The sequence below is a fragment of the Lacerta agilis genome, chromosome 10 (genome assembly GCF_009819535.1).
Source record: "Lacerta agilis isolate rLacAgi1 chromosome 10, rLacAgi1.pri, whole genome shotgun sequence".
Classification (NCBI taxonomy): domain Eukaryota; kingdom Metazoa; phylum Chordata; class Lepidosauria; order Squamata; family Lacertidae; genus Lacerta; species Lacerta agilis.
The window spans coordinates 53,718,798-53,746,709 of record NC_046321.1 but is presented as its reverse complement, the minus strand read 5'-3'; the positions used below and the strand labels follow the sequence as shown (position 1 = coordinate 53,746,709).

At 42.3% G+C, this 27,912-nt stretch overlaps 1 protein-coding gene across 2 annotated transcripts in view; it reads left to right on the top strand.

The window, feature by feature from the left end:
* Positions 1–27,472, top strand: part of TSPAN12 (tetraspanin 12) — an 89,277-nt gene extending 61,805 nt beyond the window's left edge. Inside the window, exons 5-8 of one of the 2 annotated variants that reach the window (XM_033161986.1) lie at positions 7,373–7,447; positions 17,272–17,379; positions 22,430–22,573; positions 26,880–27,472. In XM_033161986.1, the coding sequence (XP_033017877.1) occupies positions 7,373–7,447; positions 17,272–17,379; positions 22,430–22,573; positions 26,880–27,185 (633 nt within the window). In that variant the 3' untranslated portion in view covers positions 27,186–27,472. The remainder of the gene's footprint in view (positions 1–7,372; positions 7,448–17,271; positions 17,380–22,429; positions 22,574–26,879) is intronic. The other variant, XM_033161987.1, reaches the window with a different exon arrangement.
* The last annotated feature ends 440 nt before the right edge of the window (positions 27,473–27,912 follow it).

Below are 27,912 nucleotides of genomic sequence, written 5' to 3'. Positions count from 1 at the left end.
CTGCAGGCCACACCTTTATCCAGGTTGAGCATCCCTCCTTCTCCTCCTCCCCCTCCCCCAGGGCTGCCTTGCCCAGCTTCTTCTGGTTTTTTCACTCATGCCAGCAGCTGCCCATCAGGCTGACAGCTTGGGCAGGGAGCTGATGGTGCCAGCTGCTCCTGACACTCTTTTCCTGTTTAATCACGTTGCCTCCCAGATTCATTTCTTTTAATAAAGATAGCCCTCTGCTTAACAATAGCAATGCACTTGAATACGAAAATTTGGATGATCAGGATCTCCTGAGAGTTGTGGGGGCCACAGGAAGGCCTGGGATGTGTCTGGAGGGGTGGGGTGGGGGCTTCCTGTGGAATATCACAGGAAACTGAGTGGAGACAGCTTGTCCGTGAGCCCTCCAGCAGCTTTTCCACAGGTGGGGCTATACTGAGAGGATATGCTCTAGAGCAGCGTTTCCCAAACTTGGACTACAACTCCCATCATCCCTAGCTAGCAGGACCAGTGGCCAGGGATGATGGGATTTGTAGTCCAAAACCAGCTGGAGACCCAAGTTTGGGCAACCCTGCTCTAGAGCATTAATGGCACACCTGTGGCTTTCCGGATGTGGTTAGACTTCAGCTCCCGTTATCTCTGATCGTTGGCAAGGCCAGCTGATGGGAACTGGAGTCCAAGAACCAACTGTAGGTTCCTTGCCCAAACCCCAGAGCCAATGCTACCTTCCATGTACTAGGTTCATCGTACCCACAGTCTGCACCCCAGACTCCTAGGTTTTTCCAATACCTTATTGACAATTGAGGTGACACAAGAAGTACAGTTGTTAGGCGGTTTATGTGGCAAATTCCCTAGTTCACCAGGAACATGCTTCCTAGAAGGTCACATTTGACTTCCACATGCGTCAGTAGGTTTCTTTGCTCAAGAGAATTCCACATGGCGATCTCAAAGTGCTGCATCAAGGCAACGTCTTATGCTTGATCAGCCTAATGGAGAAGTGTCTGCTTGTTCCTATCAATGCTGCGTATTCCTACTCTTACAGGAAAGGGTGAACAACCTGTGACACAACTTCCATACTCATTGACCATTGGACTACAGGTTTCTTTGCTTTGCCTTTCTTTTAAGCAGTGGCAGTCACCCTCCGCAGGGCTCTCCCCCTCTAGCCTTGAGGATTATTTGCCAAGATGGCAAATAATGGGAGGAGAGCACGGCACTATCTTGACACCCATGTATTTCTATATCTAGGGGTTCCCTGTTGCGTTCATGGGACCATGGGTTCCTTACCAGCACCTGGAAGCTCTCGCTTTGCTCAGGGAAACTCAGCTTTCCTCTCATTCACTTTCTGTTCGAACCACCTGAAATGATGTTTCACTTGCATTTGATCATGTGGGAATAAACTGATAAACACGTGGCATTTGTTAGCTTTGAAATGGTAATGTGGAGAAGAAATGAAGTCTGCATTAAAAACACACACATGCACAACCCAAAAAGAACAGTGCCGCATTCAGGGGGAACCTGAGAAAATTAACACACTCCGCAGAACATTTGGGGCTTTAAAAGAAACAACCTTTTAGTAGCTGTGTGTATCTTCACACCCCATGTACTGGCAAATAATAAGGGGGATCATTTAGTTCCATCCTGATTTCCCTGAAGTCAACAGCTACGTTTCAATTTGCTTGACCTAAGCCCACCCTTTTGCTTTGATCATATCTGTCATGGAGAGGATTTATTTTTAAAGACCTAGCGACATTCATCCCGTTTCTAAAATAGTTTGTCTTCCCAGTTGAGGAAACGCCCTTTTATTGGCAGGCAAACGGGAAAAGCCGAGTTTCATCGCTCCGGGATTTTGATAAGGGTAGCCGAAAAGAAGTGTGCCCTGAGGAATTCATTTCCCTTTATTTCCAGCCTGGATGCTGTTCCCGGTTTTAATCAGAGTTTTAAAAGAGCAGCTTCCAGAGTGATCTTTGGGCTACCTCTCATCACGCTTCATTGGGTTGTAACTATGATCCGAGCAGCAGAAACCATCAGTTACAAATCCAGAAACTTTTGTTGGCTCTCTTCTTTTTTTGAGTTCCCTTTGCAAATTGAGCGTTCTGCTGGGGGTCATGAGATGTTTCCGAGGGCACAGGCCGATGTCAGGGGTGCTTGTTTCTCGGAATAAAACTGGTAGCCAGTAGCAAATGCTGTACTTCACATCTTGCAATCTTTTGGCATTTGTTTGGCCCGCCGTATATGCCAGCCTTTTGAGGTTCCCTGAAGGTTTCCTTCTGCAACTGCTCACCCTCGGAATCTCTCTTTTCTCTCTTTCCTGACTTTGCTTACGGGGGGAAGTCAAGGGTTTAGGGGAGTGGTTGATAGCCTCATGCATCATGTGCTCCCCAGAGGTCAGGATCTATTTTATTGGGTTTTGGAAGCACTGGGGGACAGAGTGGATCCTGTTGCAACTTGGACTGCTCCTGTTCAGGGTTCCAGCCAGTCATTCATGCTATTTGTTCTCCCTCCCCTGCTCAAAAAAACACGTGGGGATAAGAGAACTGAGCATGCTTAGTGCGCACAGGAATGAGAAAAGAAATGAAATGGAGATACAGAGGTGACTTCACCCGTGAGACAATTTTGTGTGGCGGCTTGGACCAGGTTCTGATAAAGATCTGTTTATTATTTAAGAAAACAATAGCGCTCGTGACAGATTAGAAAGCGAAAAGTCCAAATATGTAGTTATAGTAAAGCAGGGGTCGGCAATGTGCGGCCCATGGCCGGATCCGGCCCACAAAGACCGTTTTATTGGTTCATGAGCTGCCCATTCGGCGAGTCCCCTGCACATGGAAAAGTCACCTTTTTGGGGTGCAAGTGATCATCCTGCCATGCTGCTGTCTGTATGGACTCAGTATTAACCTGCCAAAAGGCAAGAGCATCCCCCCTTCCCCATTTATTAAATCCCAGATATTTCAAAACAGTTTCTTCTCTATCCAGGCTCTGTAAAGAAACAATATCGTGCAGCCTTTACGGTCTATTGGATAATTTTCTTTAGGAAAATAAGTAGACAGATGTATACATTAAAAGATGTTGTCTGAATGTTGTGAATGAGGCCTGCTTGTTATTTGTGAGAAATTGAGCCTGTCAGGTGGTGTGAAATGCCCTTCCCTATGGAAATTAGCCAAGTATGATTGCATCTTATTTTTAGATGTCTTTCGAAGGCTTTTTCGTGTCGCCAGGCCTTTTCAGCTGGGTGAATTTTGTGTGGTTGGCCAGTTCCTTATGGCATGTGCTGCTTTTATATTTCTTGTAACATTTCTTGTCGTTTATATGTACATATATTTTTGTACACTGCGTGGATGTGTTTTACACAAGCTAGCGGTAAATAAATATTCTTATAAATAGAATGAAATAAAAGATTAACAGTTTCAGAATGACAAAGTGTTTTGTAGAAACAAACAAACAAACAAAAGCCAGTATTGATGCAATGATTCCTAGAAATAACAACAATAGCTATTATAATTGTTTAATTTATATACCGCTTGCATGGCAAAATGGCATCTAAGCAGTTTACAAGTATAAATTTAGTTGTAAAATCCATACATAAACCCCTGTAATGTGAGAGTGGCTGATCTATTCCTGACATTCTCCCAGGCACAAACCAGTCTTCTTTCTCTCTTTCTTGAGCCAGAATCTCCCACCTACAATCTCACCTGTTGTTTCTGGGAAGTGTGTTTTAACTGCTTGTCGCAAACATTGTGTCGATTCCTTGCTCGCTGTAGATGCACAAAATGATGCTTTGTACACATTCCATTTAATCTTCTCTCCCCCTGTCTTTTTAACAGTACTTAAAAGCTATCTGTGTAGTTATTCAGAAACTTTCTGAAAACCTGTTGTAAGGCAGGAAGCCATTTAAATGAATATATATATATATTTCTGTGTTGCTTCAGCTGTGAAACATTTAATGGCATTCAGAAAAAAGGAAATGTTGGAATTAAACCAATATATTGAGTGCAGAAGAAGTGGCTGAACGGTTGCATGTGAAGCATTTTCTATTTCCACGGCGTCGTTCCTTGCACCATTGCCTGAAATATGATGGCAGAGTCGATCCGTGCGACACACTGTGTGCATGTTCGTCATTTATTAGAGCGATGAAAGCGAATAAATTAACAACAGGGGAAGATGCATCCTGACAAATGATTAATTGGTTTTCTAGCAACGCTGTAACTTTGACAGAAGAGAGAAAATAGGAAACACTTTCGCAAAGGAAAATACCCATAAAATGCTTTTTTAAAAAACAACAACAACAACATTTCCCAAGAACAACATTTCCCCCACTTTTTTGCTGTAAATAACCTGCACATTCTCTCTCAGGGGTGGGGAAGCCCAGCCAGATGGGCAGGGAATTTATTATTATTATTATTATTATTATTATTATTATTATTATTATTATTATTTCCTCATAGGTGACTTTCTGAAAGCCATAAGCCAATGATAGGGCAGAGCAACAGGTGTGTAAAGTCATAAGTTTCCTATATAAAGCCAACTTTCTTTTATTTGGTTTTTCAAATTAAATTTTTACAGAGATATATCAAACATAAACCATAAAGACAAGATTCCAAGGAATTTCCTGGACTTCCATCCTCCCCTTTGTGGGTCCTATTATTAATCATTTCCTCCCGCATCTTTTTATGGTGATACAAATCTTTTACATCTTCATTGTGTCCAGAATTCACCCTTAACCTACAAGTGATATTCTAATCCTACTAACAATTTTAACCGTTTACAATGGTTATGAATTTCCCCCATTTCTTATTAAAATTTTGGTCTTCCTGATTTCTGACTCTTCAGGTCATTTTAGCCCTTTCAGCATAGTCCATCAACTTCATCTGCCATTCTTCTCTGGTAGGAACTTTTATCATCTTTCCATCTCTGGGCAAATAACATCCGTGCAGCCATAAGTAGTCTTTTCTGCTCCCTTGGGATTTCGGCACCCAGCCACCTCATACACCCATACAACCAAAAGAGTAGCATTATCACCGTTCAATGACGCATTGACTCAAGGAGGGCACAGAAGAAGACCTTTGATGGATGCAGCCTGAGGATAGGGGTTGTGGCTTCAGAAGAGTGCCAAGAGGACCCGGTAGGCCACATTTGGCGGTCTGGGCCTGAGGTTCCCCACCTTATTCTACCCCCTTTGCAACCGTTTCTCAGAAACTTGAGTTCCCTGAACCAGGTCTGCAACTGACCACAGTAGCCGCCTATTCTGTGAAATACCTCAGACAATTTTAGCAAGCTGTACTCTTGTTCGGTGATAAGTTGCGGTGCAGTTGGAGATGGAGAAATGTGGAGGCTTAACGGAAGGATGGGCCCAAAGTTGCCGACTGTGAATGGCTGTGCCACTTGCAAAGCGTGTTTCCTAGACCCAAACTGTTCAAAGGGGGCATGTGTGACTGGCTAAATCATTCATAGGCCTGCAACTTGAATATGAGAGGTTCCTTCTTGTTGTTGGTCCCTGGTCGTTCTGACGCCAATAACAAATTTGTATGTGTCTGAATTTCAGTAACAAATAAGAAAGCAATACTTCTCTCTCTCTCTCTCTCTCTCTCTCTCTCTCTCTCTCTCTCTCTCACACACACACACACACACACACACACACACACAAACACACAAACATCTCCTATTAATAAGCCCTAAGACAAGAAATGCTTGATACATACCCATCTTCCAATTAAAGCTTGCCGACCAAAATCTCCTGGCGCTATGACTGAACCGGAAGGTGCCAGGAATTATTTTCTTCTATACCCATCCTATAAGTCGATGTGGTTACCAAACCACAAAGGTTGCATTTTTAAACACCTTTTTTAAACAACTGATACAGCTGTGGATCAACACTCACTTTTAACTATTTGCTTACTGGGTGACCTTAAATAAGACCCGCTGCCTGACCAAATACTGGCCAAATAGCTTTTTGTAGGTTTCCTGAAAGGACACATGGGAAACCCTTCGAATGCTCGGATGTGCTGTATATATGCCAAGCTGTGGTTGCTACCAAAACATTCCTCCTAGTGTGTTGTTCGTCATGTCAGTGCGATTTGTGGGGTAGTGGCTCGAGTAGTAAGGCATATTTTTTTTGCAGAAATAACAGTACTGTATGGTGAACCAGCTTTGATTTGCTGCATGGTAAATAACTGCCTCGCAACTTGATCCTAAAATTATTACTTGGAATTGAACAGCCACTGGTTATGTAACCTGCTATATCGTGTAGGGCAGGCATGTCCAACAGGTAGATCGTGATCTACCAGTAGATCACTGGACATCTGTGGTAGATCACTGGTAGATCAGTGGCTCCCCCAAAGAAGCTAAATAACTTTATCTCCCCTAAAAAAAATTTAACATCTTTGCCCTGCACCCGTAAAATGACCTGAAACACCAAAAACAGTGGCGGAACAAATTAATAGAATACTTGGAATTAGCTAGACTAACAGGAAGGATAAGAAACCAGAGAGACCAAAAGGTCACAACAGATTGGAGTAAATTTATTGAGTATTTAAAAAAGTCTGGTAATAAAACGATAACACCAACAGGATTTAACAAAATACTTGCAATGTGAAAATATTCGATAACAGATGTAGATAAGAACAAATTAAGAATGTAAATATGTAAGAATGTACATATGGGGAATGAACAATAATTAAAGCGAGAGAATGATGAGAAGACTGAAAACCAGGGATGGAAGGGAGGGAAGTCACAATACTCGGCAGAGTATAGGGATATACAAAGAAAATATTTGAATACATAATTGTTTGCAATAAGTCATAGAATTATGTTTAATATTATGTGAATTTGTTGATGTAATTAATAAAAGCAATAAAAAACTTTGAAAAACAACAACAGGGCTTTCCTTCCTAAAAAAAAAAAAAAAAAATCGCTCACTGTCGCTTTCCTCCTCCCTAAAGAAACTCAAGAACTGTGATCTGAACCCCCCAAAAGGGGGTATATCACTGCCAGTTTTTAACTGTGTGAGTAGATCGCGGTCTCTGAGAAGTTGGCCACCCCTGGTGTAGGGGAATTGATAGCGCCAGCTGCCTGTTCTGAATTCCTCTTCTACCCTTAATTCTTGGAAACTACCCTCTGGGCAAAAACTACCCTCTGTGAGCAGCTTTTGTCTAACTGTTTATTATCACAGCAGTTGGCTTGCATCCAGCCCATTGATTAGGTGGGTTTGGAACATCTCGCTTTGCACGGGACTGAGAGGTAGGGTAACTATACCAAAATAGCCGTTATATGCGTTTGGTTAAGAAGCCGAAATTATTTTAGGATTTTTTAGAGTGCGAAAATTGTGTTTTAAAACGAGAAGTCGTTTCTCCCCACCAGACTAGTTACAATTTAACTCCTGTTTTGTGTTTTGCAGTATTTCGGAAGTTTGCTTGTGATATTCTGCATCGAACTGGCCTGCGGTGTTTGGACCTACGAGCAGGAAATTGCGGTGAGTGGGTAATGTACAGTGTTCAAATATTTAGATGGGCGGGGGGGGGGGGAATACAGTGGTACCTTGGTTTTCGAACAGCTTAGTTCTCAAACGTTTTGGATCCCAAACGCCGCAAACCCGGAAGTGAATGTTCTGGTTTGTGAACAATTTTTGGAAGCTGAACATCTGATGGGGCTCCCGCAGCTTCCGATTGGCCGCAGGAGCTTTTTGCAGCCAATCAGAAGCTGCACTTTGGTTTCCGAACGTTTTGGAAGTCGAACGGACTTCCAGAACGGATTCCGTTCGAGAACCAACTGCAACCCCTTCTCTCTAATTTGTGCTGCTATTCTGAGCACGTTTATTTGGAAACAAAGCCTATGGAAATCAAGTGAAAGTTTGCCGTGCAATCCTGTACCAGTCTACTCAGAAGTAAGTCCTGTTGAGTTAAATGGAGCTTACTTCCAGGTAAGTGGCTGTCCAGCGGCAGCCTTGGGATTCTCTTGCTTAGTGTGTGACGTGCGAATCTTAAACCCACCAACTGGGCTCTGAGTCCAATAGATCTCACTGGAATTCTCAGTAAATGTGTCCAGGACTGTGTTTCTTATCTATTTTGAAGCGTACTAATTTGTATTGTTGTGTAAAGTGGAATGTCAGAAAGCACTTCTGCCACGTCCTTGATGAATAACCATGGATAACTCCACATATGGAGACAGGTGGCAGAATTTTTAAAATTTATTACGCTGTGCATGTTTAGAGGCATTTTTCATTATTATTTAGGGAGGAATCCTAGCAGCGAAAACAGGGTGTGGGGGCCGAGTATGAACTCAGATTAATCCTTGAATAGCAGTTTTAACAGCAGGTGCTTTTGTATGTATACAATTATAAACTGTCCTTTTGGAAATGCAATCGTTTCTAAAATGTGCTTAATATGAACATAATCGTGTTGTTTTTGAAGCCTGGCTCTCTGTGTCTTGCATTATACCGAGGCAAATTTTCAGTGGGGAAAAATTAGCCTCACCAAAGAATTATAGGGATGTAGACCCATGCAATCAGAGAATTTGCAGTGAGAATGGACAAATTAACTCGCCACGTAAAAGCGACTCTCAGCACAATCCCCTTGCAAGTCTCACTGAGCTTAATAAGACTTACCCTCGAGTAACTGGGTACAAGATTGCAGTCTCAGATTCTACCCATATTAAAGGCTTCCTTTTGATCACATCTTGCCCACATAAGCAGTAAAGTGAAAACACAGAATCACCTGATAGTTACAAATCATTTCATATTATATTGTATATAAATTTTCCCTCAGCATGGATAGTTGGCCCCGGTGAATATTTGACATTTTCTCCCCTTATGGCTTTGATCTATAGGCTACCATTAAAACGAGGCTGCATTTTAAGCTGTATTCTAACTTATATTTTAATCAACTGTTTGTTTGGGTTTTTTGTTTGTTTTTAATGTTTTTACTGTATTTATATTCAGTGTTAGCCACCCTGAGCCCGGTCTTGGCTGGGGAGGGTGGGGTATAAATAAAATATTATTATTATTATTATTAATCCCGAAAATTAGTTTTGGATGTGCAGGGACTGTCGTGTGAGGATGTTTTGCTTTTATTTGTATTGTTTTGAGTTGGGGAAATGTCACCCATTTGTAACATATTTTCAAAAAATGGGAAAACTATTTCTGTGTCTGTCTGTCTGTCTGTCTGTCTCTCTCTCTCTCTCTGTCTGTCTGTGTGTGTGGAGAGAGGGAGAGACTGCATTCTTCATTTCCGTTTGAGGGGGTTGCATATTGAAATCCTGTTTTACATGACTAGGCACTAGTCCCTGATTCAGATAAGTGTAGCTGTTCTTTTGAAACCCATTGAAATAAATGAAACAGGTCAGTCTTGACTTGTTTGAAAGCTCTCTTGCTTTCAACAAGGTACGCACAACAGTTCTATACAGGTTTGCTCCCCATTGGGCGTATTCACTGGATTGTTAGGATTGCCATCTTAGTCACAGCTGGATTGGGGCCACAATATATTCCATCTGTTAAATGCCATGTGCTGGGGAAAAAAATCTAGTGACTGTTTCTTAAGTTGCTCGTGGTCTGTGGAAAACTCGCATCATTTCTAAAACAGCAATTATTCATATGAGCTTTTGCCTTGAGGTGGCATCCTTTTCAAGCTAGAGGTGTTGTTCTTACATGGGGAAATAGTTTAATCACAGAGGAGAAAAGAAACTGGCATGTTATTCGGCTAACTGTTAAATTCTCCCATCTCATATTCCGTTTGGTACATATTTATGAAGAGAGTGACAAGTTTTTTTTCACAGAGCTGCCAAAATATAACCGCGGCAGTGGCCTTTTCAACAGCAGCAAGTGTATTAGAAATTACGTCGCTGTGGCGTTGGCTGTTTTCTTTTTCTTTTTAAATAAAAAGAGAGAGTTCATTTGGTATTTGCACAGCACTGGGGCCAAAGGAATTTCTGGCAGATCTTGCGTCTGAGAATGCATGCTAACAGTTTTCTTCAGAATACATTCCCTTGCTGTACACATTTCCAGCGAGAGGCGACTATTCAATTCAAACTTTATTTGCGTAGCCGACTGGCCATAGCATCTAAAAGACAAACACCAACAAAAATACAACAAATATGGTTACCAATAAACCTTATAACCTATTAAAACTCAAGGTGATAGCTTCTTGGAACTTAGCATAAATAGTAAAATATTAATAATAATGATAATAATAATAAAATCCTATGCTGGAATCTGGATGACTCCACTGTTGTCGTTCAGATAGCAGCTCTCAATCTCATTGCTCTCTCCATAAATCTGGCAACCTTCTCTGTTATCGAGCTGTTCTGGTCGGCTAGAAGTGAAAACAATTTGGCTTCACAAGAGCGGTCCGGGATGGCAGATAGGAGTGGCGTGATGGTCTCATACCTCAGATCTTTATATAAGGGGCAGGACAAGAGTACGTGTGACACAGTCTCTACATAGCCGGATCCACAGGGGCATAGCTAGATCTCGAGTGGAATTTTTTGGTATCTACCTTCAAGAACAGCTGAGGGTAACATAGTAACATATTTAGTCTGGCCAGTGTAAAGACCCGCCTAAATTTTGGGATGGTTAGGTTGGACAAGTATGGTGGAGAGGCAACTATTCCAAATACAACTGCAGTATGTATATGTGTATATATATGTATATATATATATATATATATATATATATATATATATATATATATGATTACTTTGTTGAAATGTCAGAATAAAAATGGAAATGTAACTGCATGCTTCCTTCATCCACTGAGTGTTTCCCACATCCCCTGGGATTGTGAGGAAGGAAGAGTTTTTGGGAGCTCAGGAATAATGCTTCTTAACAGGCGCTGCCTGAGGGTTGGACTTGAAGGAGACGTCATACCAGCGTAGAGGCATTGGGGGACGATTCCTCCACTGTGCCCCAGTCTCTCGGCAGGCCCCCCATGTGGAAGATGCTGCTATTTCTCCGTACCTTTGTCACCGCTTGCATGTTTGGAGAGGGCAGGTGAACAGGCAGCAACAGTGCAGAGGAAAAGAAACAAGAAACATTGGGTCAGTGGTGGGCGGCCCACCCTGCATGGCTGTAGGTCTTGGTGGGCAAGGCTGGCCCCTGCTGGGGGCTGTACACATGGGTCTGTTGGTTGTTCTTTATCTTAAAGTGGTCAGTAATGCTACTCAGGAACCAGGTTGGTTTCAGAGGTGTATGTTTGCAGTTACTTAGCTGCACACCTGTGGTCTCTCGACTTTTTGCCTAATCAAAAGGGGAGTTACTTTCTGCACCGGGTGCAGGAAGGGATGTGACAGGATGATTGGTTAATTGAAACTGTATTTAGTTTGATCAAATGTCTTGTAAGCTGCTGGTGAGGAGGAGTGATGGCTTGCAGCGTTTGGCTGTTACATTTTCGAAAATAAAACTAAGAGAAGATATTGTGGACAGCTTTTTATTTCTACGCTCCATTCGCTGCGCACAATCTGTGTTGACGAAGAAGTTCAACAGGGTCGTGTTGTCTGCTGTATGAGGAACTGTGGTGAAGATCGCTGGAATTGAGTTCCCCATCCTCCTTTCTGGCCTCCACATTCCTGTGATGCAGCTGTATCTAGAATTGGAATCAGGACCCTCTGAGAATAGGAAGAAGAAGAAGAAGAAGAGTTTGGATTTGATATCCCGCTTTTCACTACCCGAAGGAGTCTCAAAGCGGCTAACATTCTCCTTTCCCTTCCTCCCCCACAACAAACACTCTGTGAGGTGAGTGGGGCTGAGAGACTTCAGAGAAGTGTGACTAGCCCAAGGTCACCCAGCAGCTGCATGTGGAGGAGCGGAGACGCGAACCCGGTTCCCCAGATAACGAGTCTACCGCTCTTAACCACTACACCACACTGGCTCTCTGGAATAAGGACCCTCTGGTCCTCCAGATGTTGTTTGACTCCAACCCCCATCAGCCTCCACTAGCATGGCCAGTGATAATAGTCCAACAAGAGGGCCACAATCGCTGATCTTTTGTGTGTGTGTGTGTGTGTGTGTGTGTGTGTGTGTGTATGTGTTTGTTTAAGGGCACTGGAAATTAGGTGTGTGATTCTGCTACATAAAAACTATGAAGGATTTGATACTTAATTTGTCCTTACCTGTACGCTCTATCCTTCCTGCAAGGAGTTTATCCCATTTTATCCTCTGTTCTCAGCACAAAAACTCCGCTTCTGGTTTAGCGGAGAGCTGCTCACTAGACCCGTTCGCACAACCTGCCACGCGCAGCGAATGCATGTGTTGGTGGTCGAATCACCTGGCTTCCCAATGCCACATGTTGCTCCTGGTTACCGACAGGTAGAGTGTGTGGTCATAGCAGAAGCAGCATTGGATTAGTTCCGCCTGCACCTTGTTGAGATCCCCGCTGCCTTGCACCCCCCCACCCCCGTAACCAGGATCAAGCCATGTTGTCGGGAAGCCAGCTAAGCGATGCCTCCGTGCCCTTGCCATCACAGCAGCCTCTGCTGCGTAACTTGCTGTGCAAATTTCTCTGCTGTTTATATCATTCTTGCTGGGCAAGAACGTGACATCTTACAAAGAAATAATCTTAAGTTCAGCATTCTTTAACAGCGAACTCTTAAATTTGTCCAAATTTCCAGCTATGATCGGGGAATAACATTTACGGTATTACCCAGTGTTTCCCAAGCAATAGCTTTCCTTTGGATTCCAACACAATTTTTCACTTTTAGGTCACTGGTGAGTTCCCTGCTTTTGTCTTTGGGCTACCCCTATACTATGAATTGCTTTGAATCCCATCCGTTCCCCAAAATATTCCTTCTCACCTTCACTCCATTTGCATTATAAGCAGTTTAAAACCAAGAGCAGAAGCTTTCGGATTTTTCTTCCAGCACATGTATGAAGAGAACTGGGGAACATGTGAAGTTTGCTGTGGCTTGTTCTCATAAGCAGGAAGCCATGCTTTCTCATTAGGTGTGAACTCAGCAAATCTCTTTCGTTTTTAGGGCAGGAATTTCTAACCAGTCGCCTTTCATATGTTGCTGAACTGCAACTCCCGTCAGCTCCAACCAGCGTGACCAAGGAAGATGGGAGTTTTAGTTCAGGGTCACAGTTAGGTGCTGTGAGAGACGTGTAACTTGGAACAAGTGTCCTTTCACTCACTATCGTTGCTATTTATAACAATACTAAGAGAAACTCATTTCTTTCAGTACCAGTTATGCAGCTTGGTGTATCTCTCAGGAGTTAACGGCTCATGAAGACTAAGCAACAGAAAGGGCAAAGAACAATCTGAACTGTGCCCCATTTTGGTTTCAACCTCGCATAAAACTATGAGAGCACCCGAAGCAGTGTCAGAGGTCCAGTCAGTGCAGGTGCTTGTGCATCCTTGGGGGAGGGGTCATTGCTGCATTTAAAGTCTCACTTGACACTTTTTTGGCATGTATCTGCTGTGAGAACATTTGCATCGAGGATCTGATTTCTGTTATGATAGTTTTCACAACCAGAAGTGCGTCTGGTGTGTCTAATGTCTTCCATAAGACTGAGAAACCACAAACGGGTGCTTAGCTTCCTCGAAGCAAAGTTTTAGGCCTGGAAGCTATTAGAAAAATGACAATAAACATGATTTTAAAATCCAGACTGCTTGGTGAGAGCGTGCTTGATTAGAAATTGACACAATTGTGCACATTGATTCTTCAACCTCCTTATACACCCCTAAGAATTAAACAATTTCCTCAGAGATATTATAGACACCTGCTTTTATCTTGATGCACATTTATACAAGACGCAGGGAAATGCTTTTGTTCTGGAAGATACATCTGGAGACCTAGAGATGCAGAGAAATGTACATTTTTTCATTCATGATTCGAATGACATTTCAACACAAGAACGTTGGCCTACAAATGTGACAATCTCTCTCTCTTATTTAATCACATTTGTGCCATTTTGCCCGAGATTTCAAGATTTGGGTGTCTTGTAGATGCCCAGACAATTTTTGTGATCTCCATTCACACTTAAGATAGAGATTTTAATTCTAAGCACCTCTTATTCCAAGTTCCTTTATGTTAATATTGACAAAGACTGGAAGGGAGTTGAGCTGACCAGTTAACTCCGTCGGCAGCTGTGACAAACAAAATAATTCAGGTAATACAACTGCCAGCGCTCCCTGCCTTTTAACGGTAGTTTCCATAGTTGTCATTTTGTTGTAAGGCCCAAAATGGCCTACCTTCTGAGCTACGCCAATAAAACTCAGAGACTTGAGGAGCTGGGAGCCCATTATTGTTTACTGCAAAGCAATAAGGTTACAGTCGAATCTTTTCGCAAACCTGTAACCCCACCCAAAGGTCCAGGCAGGGGTATTTATAACATTTCAAACAAAGGATTTCAATTTAACCAATCAAGTTCTTCATTACTTCATTCTAGTTTTGTACGCATGTACATTACCTAATTTAATACGCATGCGCAATAAGCATTGCTAAGTAAACCTTGATACTCAATAATCTGTTACATTTTGCTAGTCTGCATGTATGGGAACCTGAGTTAGCTCTTTGTACGTGTATCAATTTATGTACTAGCTTATGAACTGCATCTTTGTGATTGACATATTCGCTGTACTTCTTCCCCAGTGGGGAAGGCCCTTGCCAAATCATCAGTTTCTTAAAGCAACAGGTTACCATAACCTTTCTATACAAGCATATTCAAGGATTTATAGGGGTTCACATTATCACATTTATTATAGCCCTTTGGGTCACTGCCACAATTTGATGTTTGGCTCTATGTCATGGCATGACATTGCATTTTCAGGCTATCATTAATATTTATTAGAAGTGTGACGATGTCCAATTTCACCCATTTTGTAGAGTAACTCGTGGCGGAATGAATAAACACCCTGTGTATGTTTCTGTTCACTAATCCACAAATATCATGAGGTGGTGGAACATTAGTAGGGCATGTTATTAAAAAAATCTGAAAATGTAGTGGGTAATATTTCTGAGCCTGTCATACCAGTTGTCCTCTCATTTACAAATTTCTGTCCACAACCACAAATACATCATACTGGTACAAATGTCACAGTTGGTCCTTCTCAATATGAATGGCTGGAAATCTATTAATACTAGTTCTCACCTGATGCGTTGAAACAAATCACTGTCATCTCACCTGGTTATGGTCCTTATTTTCTCTTTTGCCACCTAGCATTTTGCAAAGGTGTTGTTTGTAATTACCATTGCAGCTTACCATTTGCATTTTGCTTCTGTGGTTTTATACTTTAATACCTGGAAGCCACTTTGGTTTCACCTTTGTTTGATGGAGATAAGTGAACAGTATATCATTAAACTAACCTAACTAAACCCAGGGTAGGGGAAAATACCAATTCGGAACGTGCAATGATGATTTGTTATAAGCTTTGAAAAAGCTTTCTTTGCCTAAGCTAGCAGTGACTTCCTCTTGACTGAAGGGACGCGGGTGACGCTGTGGTCTAAACCCTTGAGCCTCTGGTGCTTGCCAATCGGAAGGTTGGAGGTTCAAATCCCCGCAACGGGGTGAGCTCCCATTGCTCTGTCCCAGCTCCTGCCAACCTAGCAGTTCGAAAGCACACCAGTGCAAGTAGATAAATAGGTACCGCTGAGGTGGGAAGGTAAACGGCGTTTCCGTGTGCTCTGGTTTCTGTCACGGTGTCCCGTTGCACCAGAAGCAGTTTAGTCATGCTGGCCACATGACCCGGAAAGCTGTCTGTGGACAAATGGCGGTTCCCTCAACCTGAAAGCGAGATGAGCGCCACAACCCCATTCGCCTTTGACTGGACTTAACCGTCCAGGGGTCCTTTACTTAAAGACTCAATGCTTATTGTGCTAAAAGAAATGGAAACAGCTGATATCACCTTGAATCAGATTTAAATAGAACCAAGTTCACGCAAAGCTGGTATCATTTTCAATCGCGTTTAAGAATGGATTCCATAGTATTGTCATTCACACTCCAGCATGTACCAGTCTGGAAGCGTTATTTCAGGATGGAGGCCCCCGTCTTGAGTCACACCATCTGTTTTCATGAGAGGATTTAGTGCTTTTTTTACATGATAAACCTCCTGCTCTATAATAGTTGCTTAGTTTTATGAGGAGCCATTATCACCAGTTTGCTTTTGCAAAGTGCTTTCCCGTTAGCTCGCTACCTAATAAGGACATGCAGGGCAAGGATGCCAAATGATAAAACCCGTAAAAATCTGAAGATACCTGCAGATTATCGCACACTAAAGTGAGAGGGATATCACTTGAGGAGCTGCAACAGAAATTTCTCTGCCTGGCCACCCCCAAGAGCATTCAGCCAACTAGGAAAAAGCTGTAATACAGTAGTTTTGTTGTTGTTAATATGAATGCAGGAATGTAGAATTGCAGGATTGAGATCAGAATCGTGGCATTTCAGTGGGAGTTTATTTTGATGCAGAATTGCTTTCTCACTCAGAGAAAAGTGAAGTTGACTGAAACAGAATCATGCTGAACCTTGTTACTCAAGCACTGGCTGGGGTCATGAGAAAACAAGCTGTACACATCTAAAAATAGTCTTTATTTTTTGTGGGTGGAGGGGAGAATTGTAAAGGAAATATTTCCTCACACCTATCAAGCACGCACTGTGAGCTTAAAAATGGTGGGCTGGGCAAGTATTGCTGCTGCTGTTTATTTTACCAGCGAAAATAAACTATGGGTGGTATTCAGCTGTGGTTCTTTTTAGACCCACCGAAGCTAATGAACGGGACTAACTTAGCTTCATTAATTTCAGTGGGTCTACTCTGAGTAGGACTTAGTTGAATATCACCCATGTGTTTCTTCCTATCGATTCTCTTCACATTTTGTGGATCATTTTATTAGAGTGTTTTTCACTCAGGTCTTTTACTGGAAAATTATTCATTGTAATTGATTCCCTATCCTCCTGGTCAATTTCATGCACAGGTGTTGTTGTGGTGCTTGTTATTTTGCACATTTCTAAACGAGAATGTATTGCTTTCCTTCAATGGAATATCAAATATAGTCAATATCGGAGAACCGTTTTTGAGAGGAAAGAGCAAACCTGATGAAGTTTTTCCTCCTCTGCCTTCAGAAAAGGTAGCCATGAAAACCCTCACTGTGAAAAACGATGGACAACAAGCTTGAACTCAGTATTCAGGAGCATACTGCAGAGCTTAGACATTGTGCTAGTAGTCTTATCCTTTATGAATTTCTCTCATCCATTTTAGAAGCCATCCAAGATGGTGGGGAGAGAATTGCATAGCTGAATGAAGTACTTTATTTTGTCTGCTCTGAGTCTTCCAACACGTGGATTTATGTTTCTGTGTTTTGTCTCCCTGCCCTCAGGTCCCTGTGCAGTGGTCAGATATGGTCACTTTGAAAGCCAGAATGACCAACTACGGCTTGCCTAGATACCAGTGGCTTACTCATGCTTGGAATTTCTTTCAGAGAGAGGTAAGTGGTCGAGCCGATACTAAAATAATACAGAACTACGACAGAACAAAAACACTCATAAACCGCAGATAAAATGTTAAAAAGTACAAAACCAAGCTGATCCATTTCACCATAAATCTGAAATAAAGATACCAAAAAAAAAACCCAGCAAGAAAAAACTCCAAACAACACCCCAGCCCCTTTAAAGGAGGGGGGGGGAACCCATAGTTTGTGTCTGGTTTTAATGAATTAGTATAGAAAAGGGAACAATAGCTCACTCTCTTGCCCGCTCATGATGAACAATAACCCTGAAGACATGCATTTATTTGTTGGAAAGAGCAGCCGGTTTAAGGGAACAATTGCAACTCCCTCCACCCGGTCGCAAGGTTTAATGAAATGATGGGGTCTCCAAAGTATTTGTAGACCTGTCGTGCATGGTAGCCACAGCAGAAGAGGGAGGAGCTAGCAAAGCAATTGAGCCCCGTGCCTTCACATAATGGAAACTGCCTTGGCACCCATCAGTTTCCATCTCAGGGCTGCCCCTACATTAGAAAACCCCACACAGGGATCCTGTCAGAGACACTTCTGCTCACCCTCACATTTGGTGGGCAGGAGGGGGGAGTTCTACAGCAGCCCACAGGGAACATGATTGACATGTCCGTCCATCCAATCCAGCACCAGCCAGTCAAAAAGGGGTTTGAATTGCTGTGCCACTAAGTTATGCTAAGGACAGGCATTTGAAATAGTACTGGGCTGGATGAATCTCAGGCCTGACCTAGGAGTCAGCTAAGGTAAGGTAAGGTAAAGGGACCCCTGACCATTAGGTCCAGTCGCGGACGACTCTGGGGTTGCGGCGCTCATCTCGCTTTATTGGCCGAGGGTGCTGGCGTACAGCTTCCAGGTCATGTGGCCAGCATGACTAAGCCGCTTCTGGAGAACCAGAGCAGTGCACGGAAACACCGTTTACCTTCCCGCTGGAGCGGTACCTATTTATCTACTTGCACTTTGACGTGCTTTCGAACTGCTAGGTTGGCAGGAGCAGGGACTGAGCAACGGGCGCTCACGGGGATTCAAACTGCTGACCTTCTGATCGGCAAGCTCTAGGCTCTGTGGTTTAACCCACAGCGCCACCCGCATCCCTTAGGAGTCAGCTACACAGCTGCAAATAAAACATTTTAAGTGTTTTGTAATGTGCAATGTACAAATGTGACACTAGATGGTGACAGCGAGCTATGGCAATTTCAATGTATTTTTCAAAACTTTTTTTCTTCAAAAAAACATTTTCACAGCAATTTTTTTTTTTTAAATATGTGTGTAGATTCCACCCTAGGGTGGGGGAGTTTAACGTTCATAAGTTAAAGTGAGAAGCTTTCCCACAAAATGAAAGCAAAGAGCTTGTCAGAGATTGCTAATACTGACTCCAGAGGTTTTTGAGTATGAAACTTGGAATGTCTAAAGTTGGATTTGAGGTGGAAAGCGCAATGCTGAAGGACTGGAAAGAGCCTGAAAGAATATTTCCAAACAGTTGCATGTACTGTGTTTTGGATTGTTGCTATGTTAAAATGGCCAGTTTTTCTTTGTGTTTAATTTATTGCATCAAGCTTATGGTGAGAACAGCCCTGGTTTTGTATATTTTTGCTGAGGGGAAACACAGTGCTGTCTGTTTTGGGTTGTTTTTTTTAGAAAAAAAGAATGAGCTATTCTATAGCGAGAGCATGGAAGTGCACAAGGTAAAAGCCATTAATTCTAGATATATGTTCAGGCGCAGGAAAAGAACACTTTAAATGCCCGTCATTCTCTTGCCCTGGTTGAAATCTGAAATCTATCACTGTTGCACAGATTTCCTGTTTATTTAAGCGTTTCCTGGCCACATTTGATGTCTGTATTTGTTTTAGAAAGCACTCAATAGACAGAACGTTAGAATTAACAAGTTTAAAGTTGCACTCCTCTAAAGCTATGCAAATGTTAGAAGAAACAGCAGCTTTTTATGAAGACAGAATGAAAGAATTCTGGTTTGCTTAACCTGAAAAAAAAAAACTTCCTTTCTTGCACTCGGGTGACTGGATTTAAAAATGGAGTCACTAACGTCTTCATCCAGAAAGCTCTGTTTCTGAAATAGCTGTCCGGAGTACTTGTGGGGAACTGCTGCCGTGATCAGTAATTGAGACTCCATCTCATGATGCTTTGCTTTAACTTAGGGCTGCCATTCATCCAGAATTTCCGGGACATATCTGGAGTATGGCAGTTGGAGACAGTGTCCGGGCGGAAATTGCTGAAACGTCCTGGAAAATCTGGACGTATGGCAACCCATGTCAGAATTTCCTTAAAAATAGCTCATAATCTTCTTCTTCTTCTTCTTCTTCTTCTTCTTCTTCTTCTTCTTCTTCTTCTTCTTCTTCTCCTCTGCCTCCTTCTCCTCCTCCTTCTTTGCAAAAAAAAAAAAAGCACTCCACAACTTTTGCGTCCAGATTTTCACTTTTTTAAATATGGCAACCCTACTTTAACTGGGGGAAATGTTTCCTCCATCTATCTATTTACAGAGACTTTAGTGAAAATGTGCAGAAGTGTTTTACCCAAAGGCTCATTCAGAGATTAACCTGATCCTGCTTTCCAGTGAGCAAAATGACATCGCAATAAATCACATTTAAGTCATACTCAGAGTAGAGCCACTGAAATAAATGGACTCAAGTTAGCCATGCGCACGGATTTAAATGGGTTTACGCTGTGTGTGACTTTGGCTGCAATTCCACCACCTGCTACAAGATTTGGATTGGGCAGACATAGCCCTCCACTCACATCCATGGGCTCAACCGGCCTCTCACTGGCCTCTGCTGGCATCCCTGAAATAGGGTGTTTGGGGGGTGGGGTGGGATTGAGTCAGCCCAGGATCCACTGCATTGGGTCCAATCCAGACCCAATTGATGCTCCATCCTGGAGCTGGCTCAGGAATAACGCACCGTCTTCCTCTTACACAACACCTTCCACTGCTGCTATGGATGTGTATTTCACTCTCCAATGCAACTGGAATATTGTATTTCTGAGTGAGACTCCGCCCGTGAAGCTGCTTAATTGGAATTCATAGGTTATATCCAATGCTAGTCCTACTCTGAGTAAACCCACTAAAGTTATTGGACATGAGTAACTTAAGTGCATTAATTTTAAAAGGTTGACTCTGAGTATAACTTAGTTGGATGCAATCCTAGTTATTAGATTTATCTGTCTTGATAGGAACTTTCTTCAGAAGGTTCCTTCAGAAGCTATTCCTCCATAGGTTATCTATTTGCATTATTTATCTTGCATTGCCATTCATTATCAGTTAGGATCTGAAGAATCTATCTCAGCACCTACTCCTGTCCTATTATCACAGTACCATTGAGAGTGTCTTAACCTATAGTATACTATCGTGGTATGGGAGCAGCTCTGTAACGGATAAAAAAGCTTTACAGAGAATAATTAAAATTGCCCAGAATGTTATTGGGCTCCAACTACCAACCCTGGACGAGATCTTCACGTCTCGCTGTTTGAAGAAGTCACACAACATCCTGAGAGATCCCACCCATCCTGCTCACAACCTTTTTGAACTGTTGCCTTCGGGCAGAATATACAGGATAATGAAAACTCGAACCACACGCCTTCTGAATAGTTTCTATCCAAGAGCTTTGATTGCACTTAATAATGATCTCAGGGTCAGTAGTAAGTAATAGTAAGCAGTGAGTAGTAAGGAATGAGACAGGCTTTTAGGTTATGCTATGCTTTTAATAGGTTATGTTATACTCTGGATTATGTTATGTTTTAATAGATTATGTTTTAATAAGGATGAGAGTGTTGGAGATATGTGCAAATGTGTATGGTAAATCCGGTCTTTGGGTGTTTGATTTTCGTTGTTGTGTATACTGTGTATATACGGACAATGACAATAAATAAATCTAAATCTAAATCTAAATCCCCTGTCCCCGTTCCCCCAGTTTTCAACTGGACTTCATTTCTGCATAGCAAGGAGACATGATAGTTATTTCTTGGCTTGCTGGGGCCTTTTGGTGTTAGTTTGAACTCATATTCTCCACTCTTTTCTTCTTTCTGTGTGCATGTGTGTGTGAGACATACACCTGCAAGTTGCACCTGACAAACTGAGCTCTGACCCACAAAATCTCACGCCACAATGAATCTGTTAGTCTTTGAAATTTGTTCCTTTGAAATTTGTTGCTACGCACTTTGTTTCTGTATCATGAGGACTAGAAACCTGTTTTAAAAAGAAGAAAGCTGAGATTCTTAAGGTGCAGAAGGCCCTTCTGCCTGTTTTAAATGCCGCAGAAGTGACTGCCTATGAATAGAATTTCCTGTTGTAGTCCTTTCTTTAAAATTAGCCAGAACCCCAGCGGCACTCTCTTGCCAGATATACTTTGGAAATAGGGATACATATTAAATGTATCCCTGGCCAGGGGCAATCTTTTAGGAGGCTTAATTAGAAAAGCTGTCTTCCTATTATGGGACTATAACTGATTTGGTGTGTTTCCCCTTTTGAACATTCTGCTAACTATTTTTGACCACTTACAGATCAGCTACTGAATGCGTTACCAAGCTGCACTCATTCTCTGCCCTAATGAGGGCCTATCTTTTTATTTTACTGAAAGCAGATAATTTTAGTTTGGAAAGGATGTTACTTTAAAAAAAAATACTCGGCTGTGTTTTATGCAGAGTTCTCTGACGTCCTGATATCAACTGGTTAAAAAGAGCTATGCATCGCAAGACACAGGAATGAACCCGAGGTTAAGGGGAATGTGTTTAATGACTACAAATCACACAATTTAGTGTGTGGGGGGGATCTCACTCGAGCTTTCCTGGAGTTTATGACCCATTTCTAGAGTAAGTGATTTATGAATTTCAGCCAAGGTGGAAGACTGACAAGCAGAAGGAAGTAGCCAGTTTGGCACACCATAATATTTTGTTGAAGGGAGAAATAAGGTGCATTCAAAGTCATACTAGGCTCCATACAGGGTGCAGGATGGAAGGGGACCTCGAATTCTTCTTAATTCCCACGGAGCATCACACCTGTGCCATCTTCCTTTCGCAGTTTAAATGCTGTGGAGTTGTGTACTTCACGGACTGGCTGGAAATGACGGAGATGGACTGGCCTCCGGACTCCTGTTGCGTCAGAGAATTCCCAGGATGCTCCAAACAGGCACACCATGAGGATCTAAGTGACCTTTACCAGGAGGTAAGGACATCCACAACATGTTCGTTTCTAAGCTTTGGAAGGTGGGTGCTGCTGTGACGGCAGTAGCTTCCCATGGAGGTCATTCAAACATCAGGAAGAGATTTTGGGCGGTAAGAGCGGTTCAACAGTGGAACAGTCTTCCTTGGGAGGTGGTGGGCTCTCCTTCCTTTTTTTAATATAATTTTTATTAAATTTTCCGTTTCATAATTTAGAATACTCATTTAAACATCCTTAAAATATCAATGACTTCCCTTCTTCTCTTCCCATGGTTCATTTTGCATATCATAAACCCCTGCATATTTTACATAAACTAAACCACTCAGTGTTCCATTGGTGTAGTGGTTAAGAGCGGCAGACTTGTAATCTGGGGAACCGGGTTCGGGTCTCCGCTCCTCCACATGCAGCTGCTAGGTGACCTTGGGCTAGTCACACTTCTCTGAAGTCTCTCAGCCCCACTCACCTCACAGAGTGTTTGTTGTGGGGGAGGAAGGGAAAGGAGAATGTTAGCCGCTTTGAGACTCCTCCGGGTAGTGATAAAGCGGGATATCAAATCCAAACTCTTCTTCTTCTTCCATCAAAACTTATTCACACTGTTGAATTTATCTTAATGCTGCCAACGTTTTCAAGTGTACACAATTCCCCTACATATATTCAATAAACATTTTCCAATCTTCTTTAAACGTATGTGCTTCTTGTTCTCTTATTCTATATGTTATTTCCACAAGCTGTGCATATTCCATCAGCTTAAGTTGCCCTTCTTCTTTAGTTGGGACCTTGCAGCAGTAAGCCGATGTTGCTAAGAGGCTAAAAGGCTACTGCATAGGTGGGCTCCCGTGAGGGAGAAGAAAGACCATATGTGCCAAATATCGGTCAAGGGACGAGAGCAAATGGGGCCCTCGGTACCTCCCATATTTATTGGTGACAAACTCATACATAAAGAAAAGTGATTAACCAATAATCATAAAGCATCCTTATACATATGCATAAACTACTAGCCAATGAACGTTGTGTACTTCAATAATAATTAAGTGATCAATCAACTACATTAGCAACTATATTAGCAAAGCTTTATCATGCCCTAATGTCAGCAGCCCTTTGTTCTTAAGCAGTGCGTTTCATCCTCATGTTATGCTTGTGATCTTTTCTATATAACATACTTAATCATAGTAAGCCTGTGATGTTGGCAACACATATTAATCTTAGGATATTGTGTATGAACCCAGGGTCATACTATATTGTGCTTGTCAGAGATGTGGAACGGTCGAACTTTCTGCCCTACTGCACCTGCAGCATGGCATGCCAACTTACCAGCTTAGTGGAGAGTTGAAGCACACTACGCTGCGATGTGCACAGGCACATCCTGTATTATTCCCACAGGACCTCACTCATTTTTGGGGCTAACGAAACAGGGGGGCCACAGTAGTGACATACATAAACAACCTTTTTTTGACACCTGGGAGTTTCCGGCTGAATTATCCCCAACAAAAAGGACTGTTTTTTTGGGGGGGAGACCCCTTTAAACATTTTTTTCAATTCATTGTGGATCATTTCCCAGTACTCTTTTCCCCTTTTACAAGTCCACCACGCATGAAAGAAAGTTCCCTCAACCTCCTTGCATCTCCAGCAGTTATTCTGATTCAGTCTTATACATCTTAGCAAGCCTACTCGGAGTTAAATACCACCTGTACATCATTTTCAAGTAGTTCTCCTTCAAAGAACAACATGCATGGACTCTCCCTCCTTGGAGGCATTTAAACAGAAGTTGGGTGGCCATCTGTCATGGATGCTTTGGTTGAGATTCCTACATTGCATACACAGACGTGCGCGTGCACACACACACAATTTCTTTTGTATGCTGCCTTTCCACAGTTCCAGCCATGTTCAAGGCAGCTTAGAACATGAAGAGAATGCATAACTACAGCATAACAAAAGTAGTCATAAAGAATCCAGTTTGGAATTTACCAGAGCCTGGGATACCATGGCAAAGTCATCTCTCTCCCAAAGGGGTTGCGGCTGTTGAACCTGCCGTAGCTGGAAATGGGCACTCCTGGTCACTGAGAGCACCTGGGCCTCTGTTAACAAAGTTGGATCCAGGAGTGCCCGCCCTGTGGAACCTCCTCCCAGATATCATGGAAATAAACAAATATCTGACTTTTAGAAAACATCTTGAAGGCAGCCCTGTTTAGGGAAGTTTTTAATGTTTGATGTTTTATCGTGTTTTTAATATTCTGTTGGGAGCCGCCCAAACTGGCTGGGGAGGCCCTGCCAGATGGGTGGGGTATAAGTAATATATTATTATTATTATTATTATTATTATTATTATTATTATTATGCCATTGGTTCAGAAATTCTGCTCTTCTAATTTGCCTCCTTGCACAGGTTTCGTTTCCCTCACTTTAAAAACCCAAACTCCAGTTTTATGTTTCCGCTTTGCGATATTATGCAGGCTACAAAAGACTTTTAATTTCACCTGCAGTGAATTAAATACCTCGCTCTTTTCATTATCTTCCCACTTCTTTTATCTGAAGAGTTGAAGTGTTTTGTGCGGAGAGTATGATGGAGTATGAACTTTACGGCTATTAGTGAACAATTATAGGCGATCCCATCGATGAGTCTCTATTTTCACTTGTCACATAGCTCCAAAGATCCCTCAGAAGTATGTGGAGAGCGTGGCCTTTTGAATCTCCTCCATGAGAGACCTATAGCTTTCTTATTCAACAGAATGCGCTTTCCTGTGAAAGGAACAAACTCATCTCATCATTTTGGGAGTTCATTAAAAATATCTGTATAGCGATATGAAGCTTTGGAGACTTTCTTCAAAGTCCTCGGAGATCTTGGCATCTTGGCTTTTTAACGAACATAATTTTTTGTGACATCAAAAGGTTCAGTAGAAAATGGGGGAGGGGGAAGAGCTGGAACAGAAAAGGCTGTTTTATGACTAGGAAACTAAAAAAAAATCTCTCTCTCTTTTTCCCTCTTTAATTTATTGAAAATTATAGTCTTGTTCATTGGTGTTCCTACTCCCAGGATAGCTAGCTCACTAGTAGTAATAGTGCCATTAAATATCAGCATTTGAAAGCAGATAAAACTCTGCAACAGCAGAACAATAAAAAAAAAACACACACACAAGACAGAATTAAAACCAACTCCAACAATAAACTAAAAGGCATGAAAAAATGGGGAAAAAAGGCTTTTCCTGGCAGTGGAAGGTTGAAAGCATTCGGGCAACTTTCTCTGAGATGGGAGCGTTCCAGATGTTGCTACTGTGGTTGAGGGACTTACCCTCAGAGCATAGGGAGTACCTGGAAAAAGGACCTCTGAATATGACCTCAATCGATGGGCAGGTGCCCATGGGAGTAGGCTGTTTTTGAGGTTCCTGTGCCTCAAACTGTACAGGGCTTTAAAGGAAAGCGTCAATACTTCAAATTGAATTGAGCAGTGTGTAGCAGAGCAATATACTAACACAAATACTGTGGAGCAATGCAACAGTTTCTTAGCACTGACGTGAAAAGCTTGAAAGGCCCATCAAGGTGAGAGCCAGTGCAGGTACCAGCTTCTTACCTAGTCTAGAAGGATAACATGATCAGGTACCTTGATCCACAAAGACTCAAGGTGAACTATGAATTCATCTTGATTTCTCCTAGGATAGGTATTCTGTCAGGATAAGACCCTGTTGGGGTCCAAAGCCAGGCCAGGCCTGAAACCAAGCTCCTGGGATGCTCAGACTAACACAACAAGCACCTTGCCCCAACAGGGAATATTTTCAGCCAGTTTGTATGATCTTTGGAGTCCTGGGTGGGCTTTTGGGCTGGTCCCATGCCTGATTCCTTAGGACACTGGGATCACCTCCCCTTGCAAAATATATCAACTACTTCCTGAACCCAGCCAGTCAGGACAGATGGCCAACAAGCCAATTATTTATTAATACCCTGCCCATCTGGGTGGCTTTCACCAGCCACTCTGGGCGGCTCCCAACAGAATATTAAAAGCACAATAAAACATCAAACATTAACAGGGCTGCCTTCAGATGTCTTCTAAAAGTCAGATAGTTGTTTATTATGTTGGTGCTGCACCAAGAACCCAAGCGGACACAAAGCAGAAATATCAACTTGGCTATGTCCATCTGGCTTCTCTTGTGGCTTCTAGGTCAGCACCCTTCTCCCAGATGAAGTCGTGGATGATAGCTGTTTTGTTTTATGGATTGACATTAAGCAGCAACACCAAAAGTGTTGTGAAAAAGATCTGGAAATTTGAGGTAATGACTTCCCATGGTGGTTGACCTTTTCTCATCTCTCTTGTTCCACAGGGTTGTGGTAAAAAGATGTATACTTTCCTGAGAGGAACGAAACAACTGCAAGTGCTTCGATTTCTTGGAATATCGATTGGGGTCACCCAGATTCTGGCTATGATCCTCACTATTACTTTGCTGTGGGCTCTGTATTACGACCGACGAGGCCCAGGTACAGATCAAATGCTGTCCTTGAAGAATGACACCACACAGCACCTGTCATGTCATTCAGTGGAGCTGCTGAAACCCAGCCTGACAAGGATTTTGGAGCACACATCCATAGCAAACAGCTTCACCACACACTTTGAAATGGAGGAACTTTAGCGTGATCGTCCCTTTTGCTAATTGTACATTTGGAAAAGGAGTCTGAGGTCATCATTCTGATTCAGAGAAGAAAACAGAATGAATGGAGATGTTTTTAATGAATTACAGTGATTCCGGGCTCTTAACCTTTTTATTTCTTAAAACGTTTGTGACCTGAAGGTTCTAGCTATAGTTTCACCACTAAAATATATCTATTGTTTTAAATACTGAGAATGAATAGGTTCTGTTTCGTGAGAAGGTGTGCATTATATAAAATGCTGATTGTAGCAGGGCCTTTAAACTTTTTTTTTTAAAAAAAAAATCAACATTTTAAAATTAAGAAACATCTGTCAAAAAGAACTCATTCAGGTTATGACTTTGGGGCTCTTTGATTCTGTCTGAACTTTTAATTTTAAATGATTAGGTAAGAGTGTGGGCAACTTGCTCAGCACCTAGAGCTGATCAGTGTTTTCACTTACTTGTAATTTAAGTAATTTTCATAATCATTTGAAGAAATGGTAGCTGGATGTGTTGCACTCTGATACTCTGATGTGTTGCAAGCCACAGCTGTTGGATTATGTTGCACTCTGATAAGCTTCTTCTGGGGTTGTTAATCACAGCCGAAGGCAGACCCTTCAAAATCTGGGAAAGGGTCTAAAGCCATGAGGTTGGAAAACAGGGATCTCTCTCTCTCTCTCTCTCTCTCTCTCTCTCTCTCTCTCTCTCTCTCTCTCTCTCTCTCTCTCTC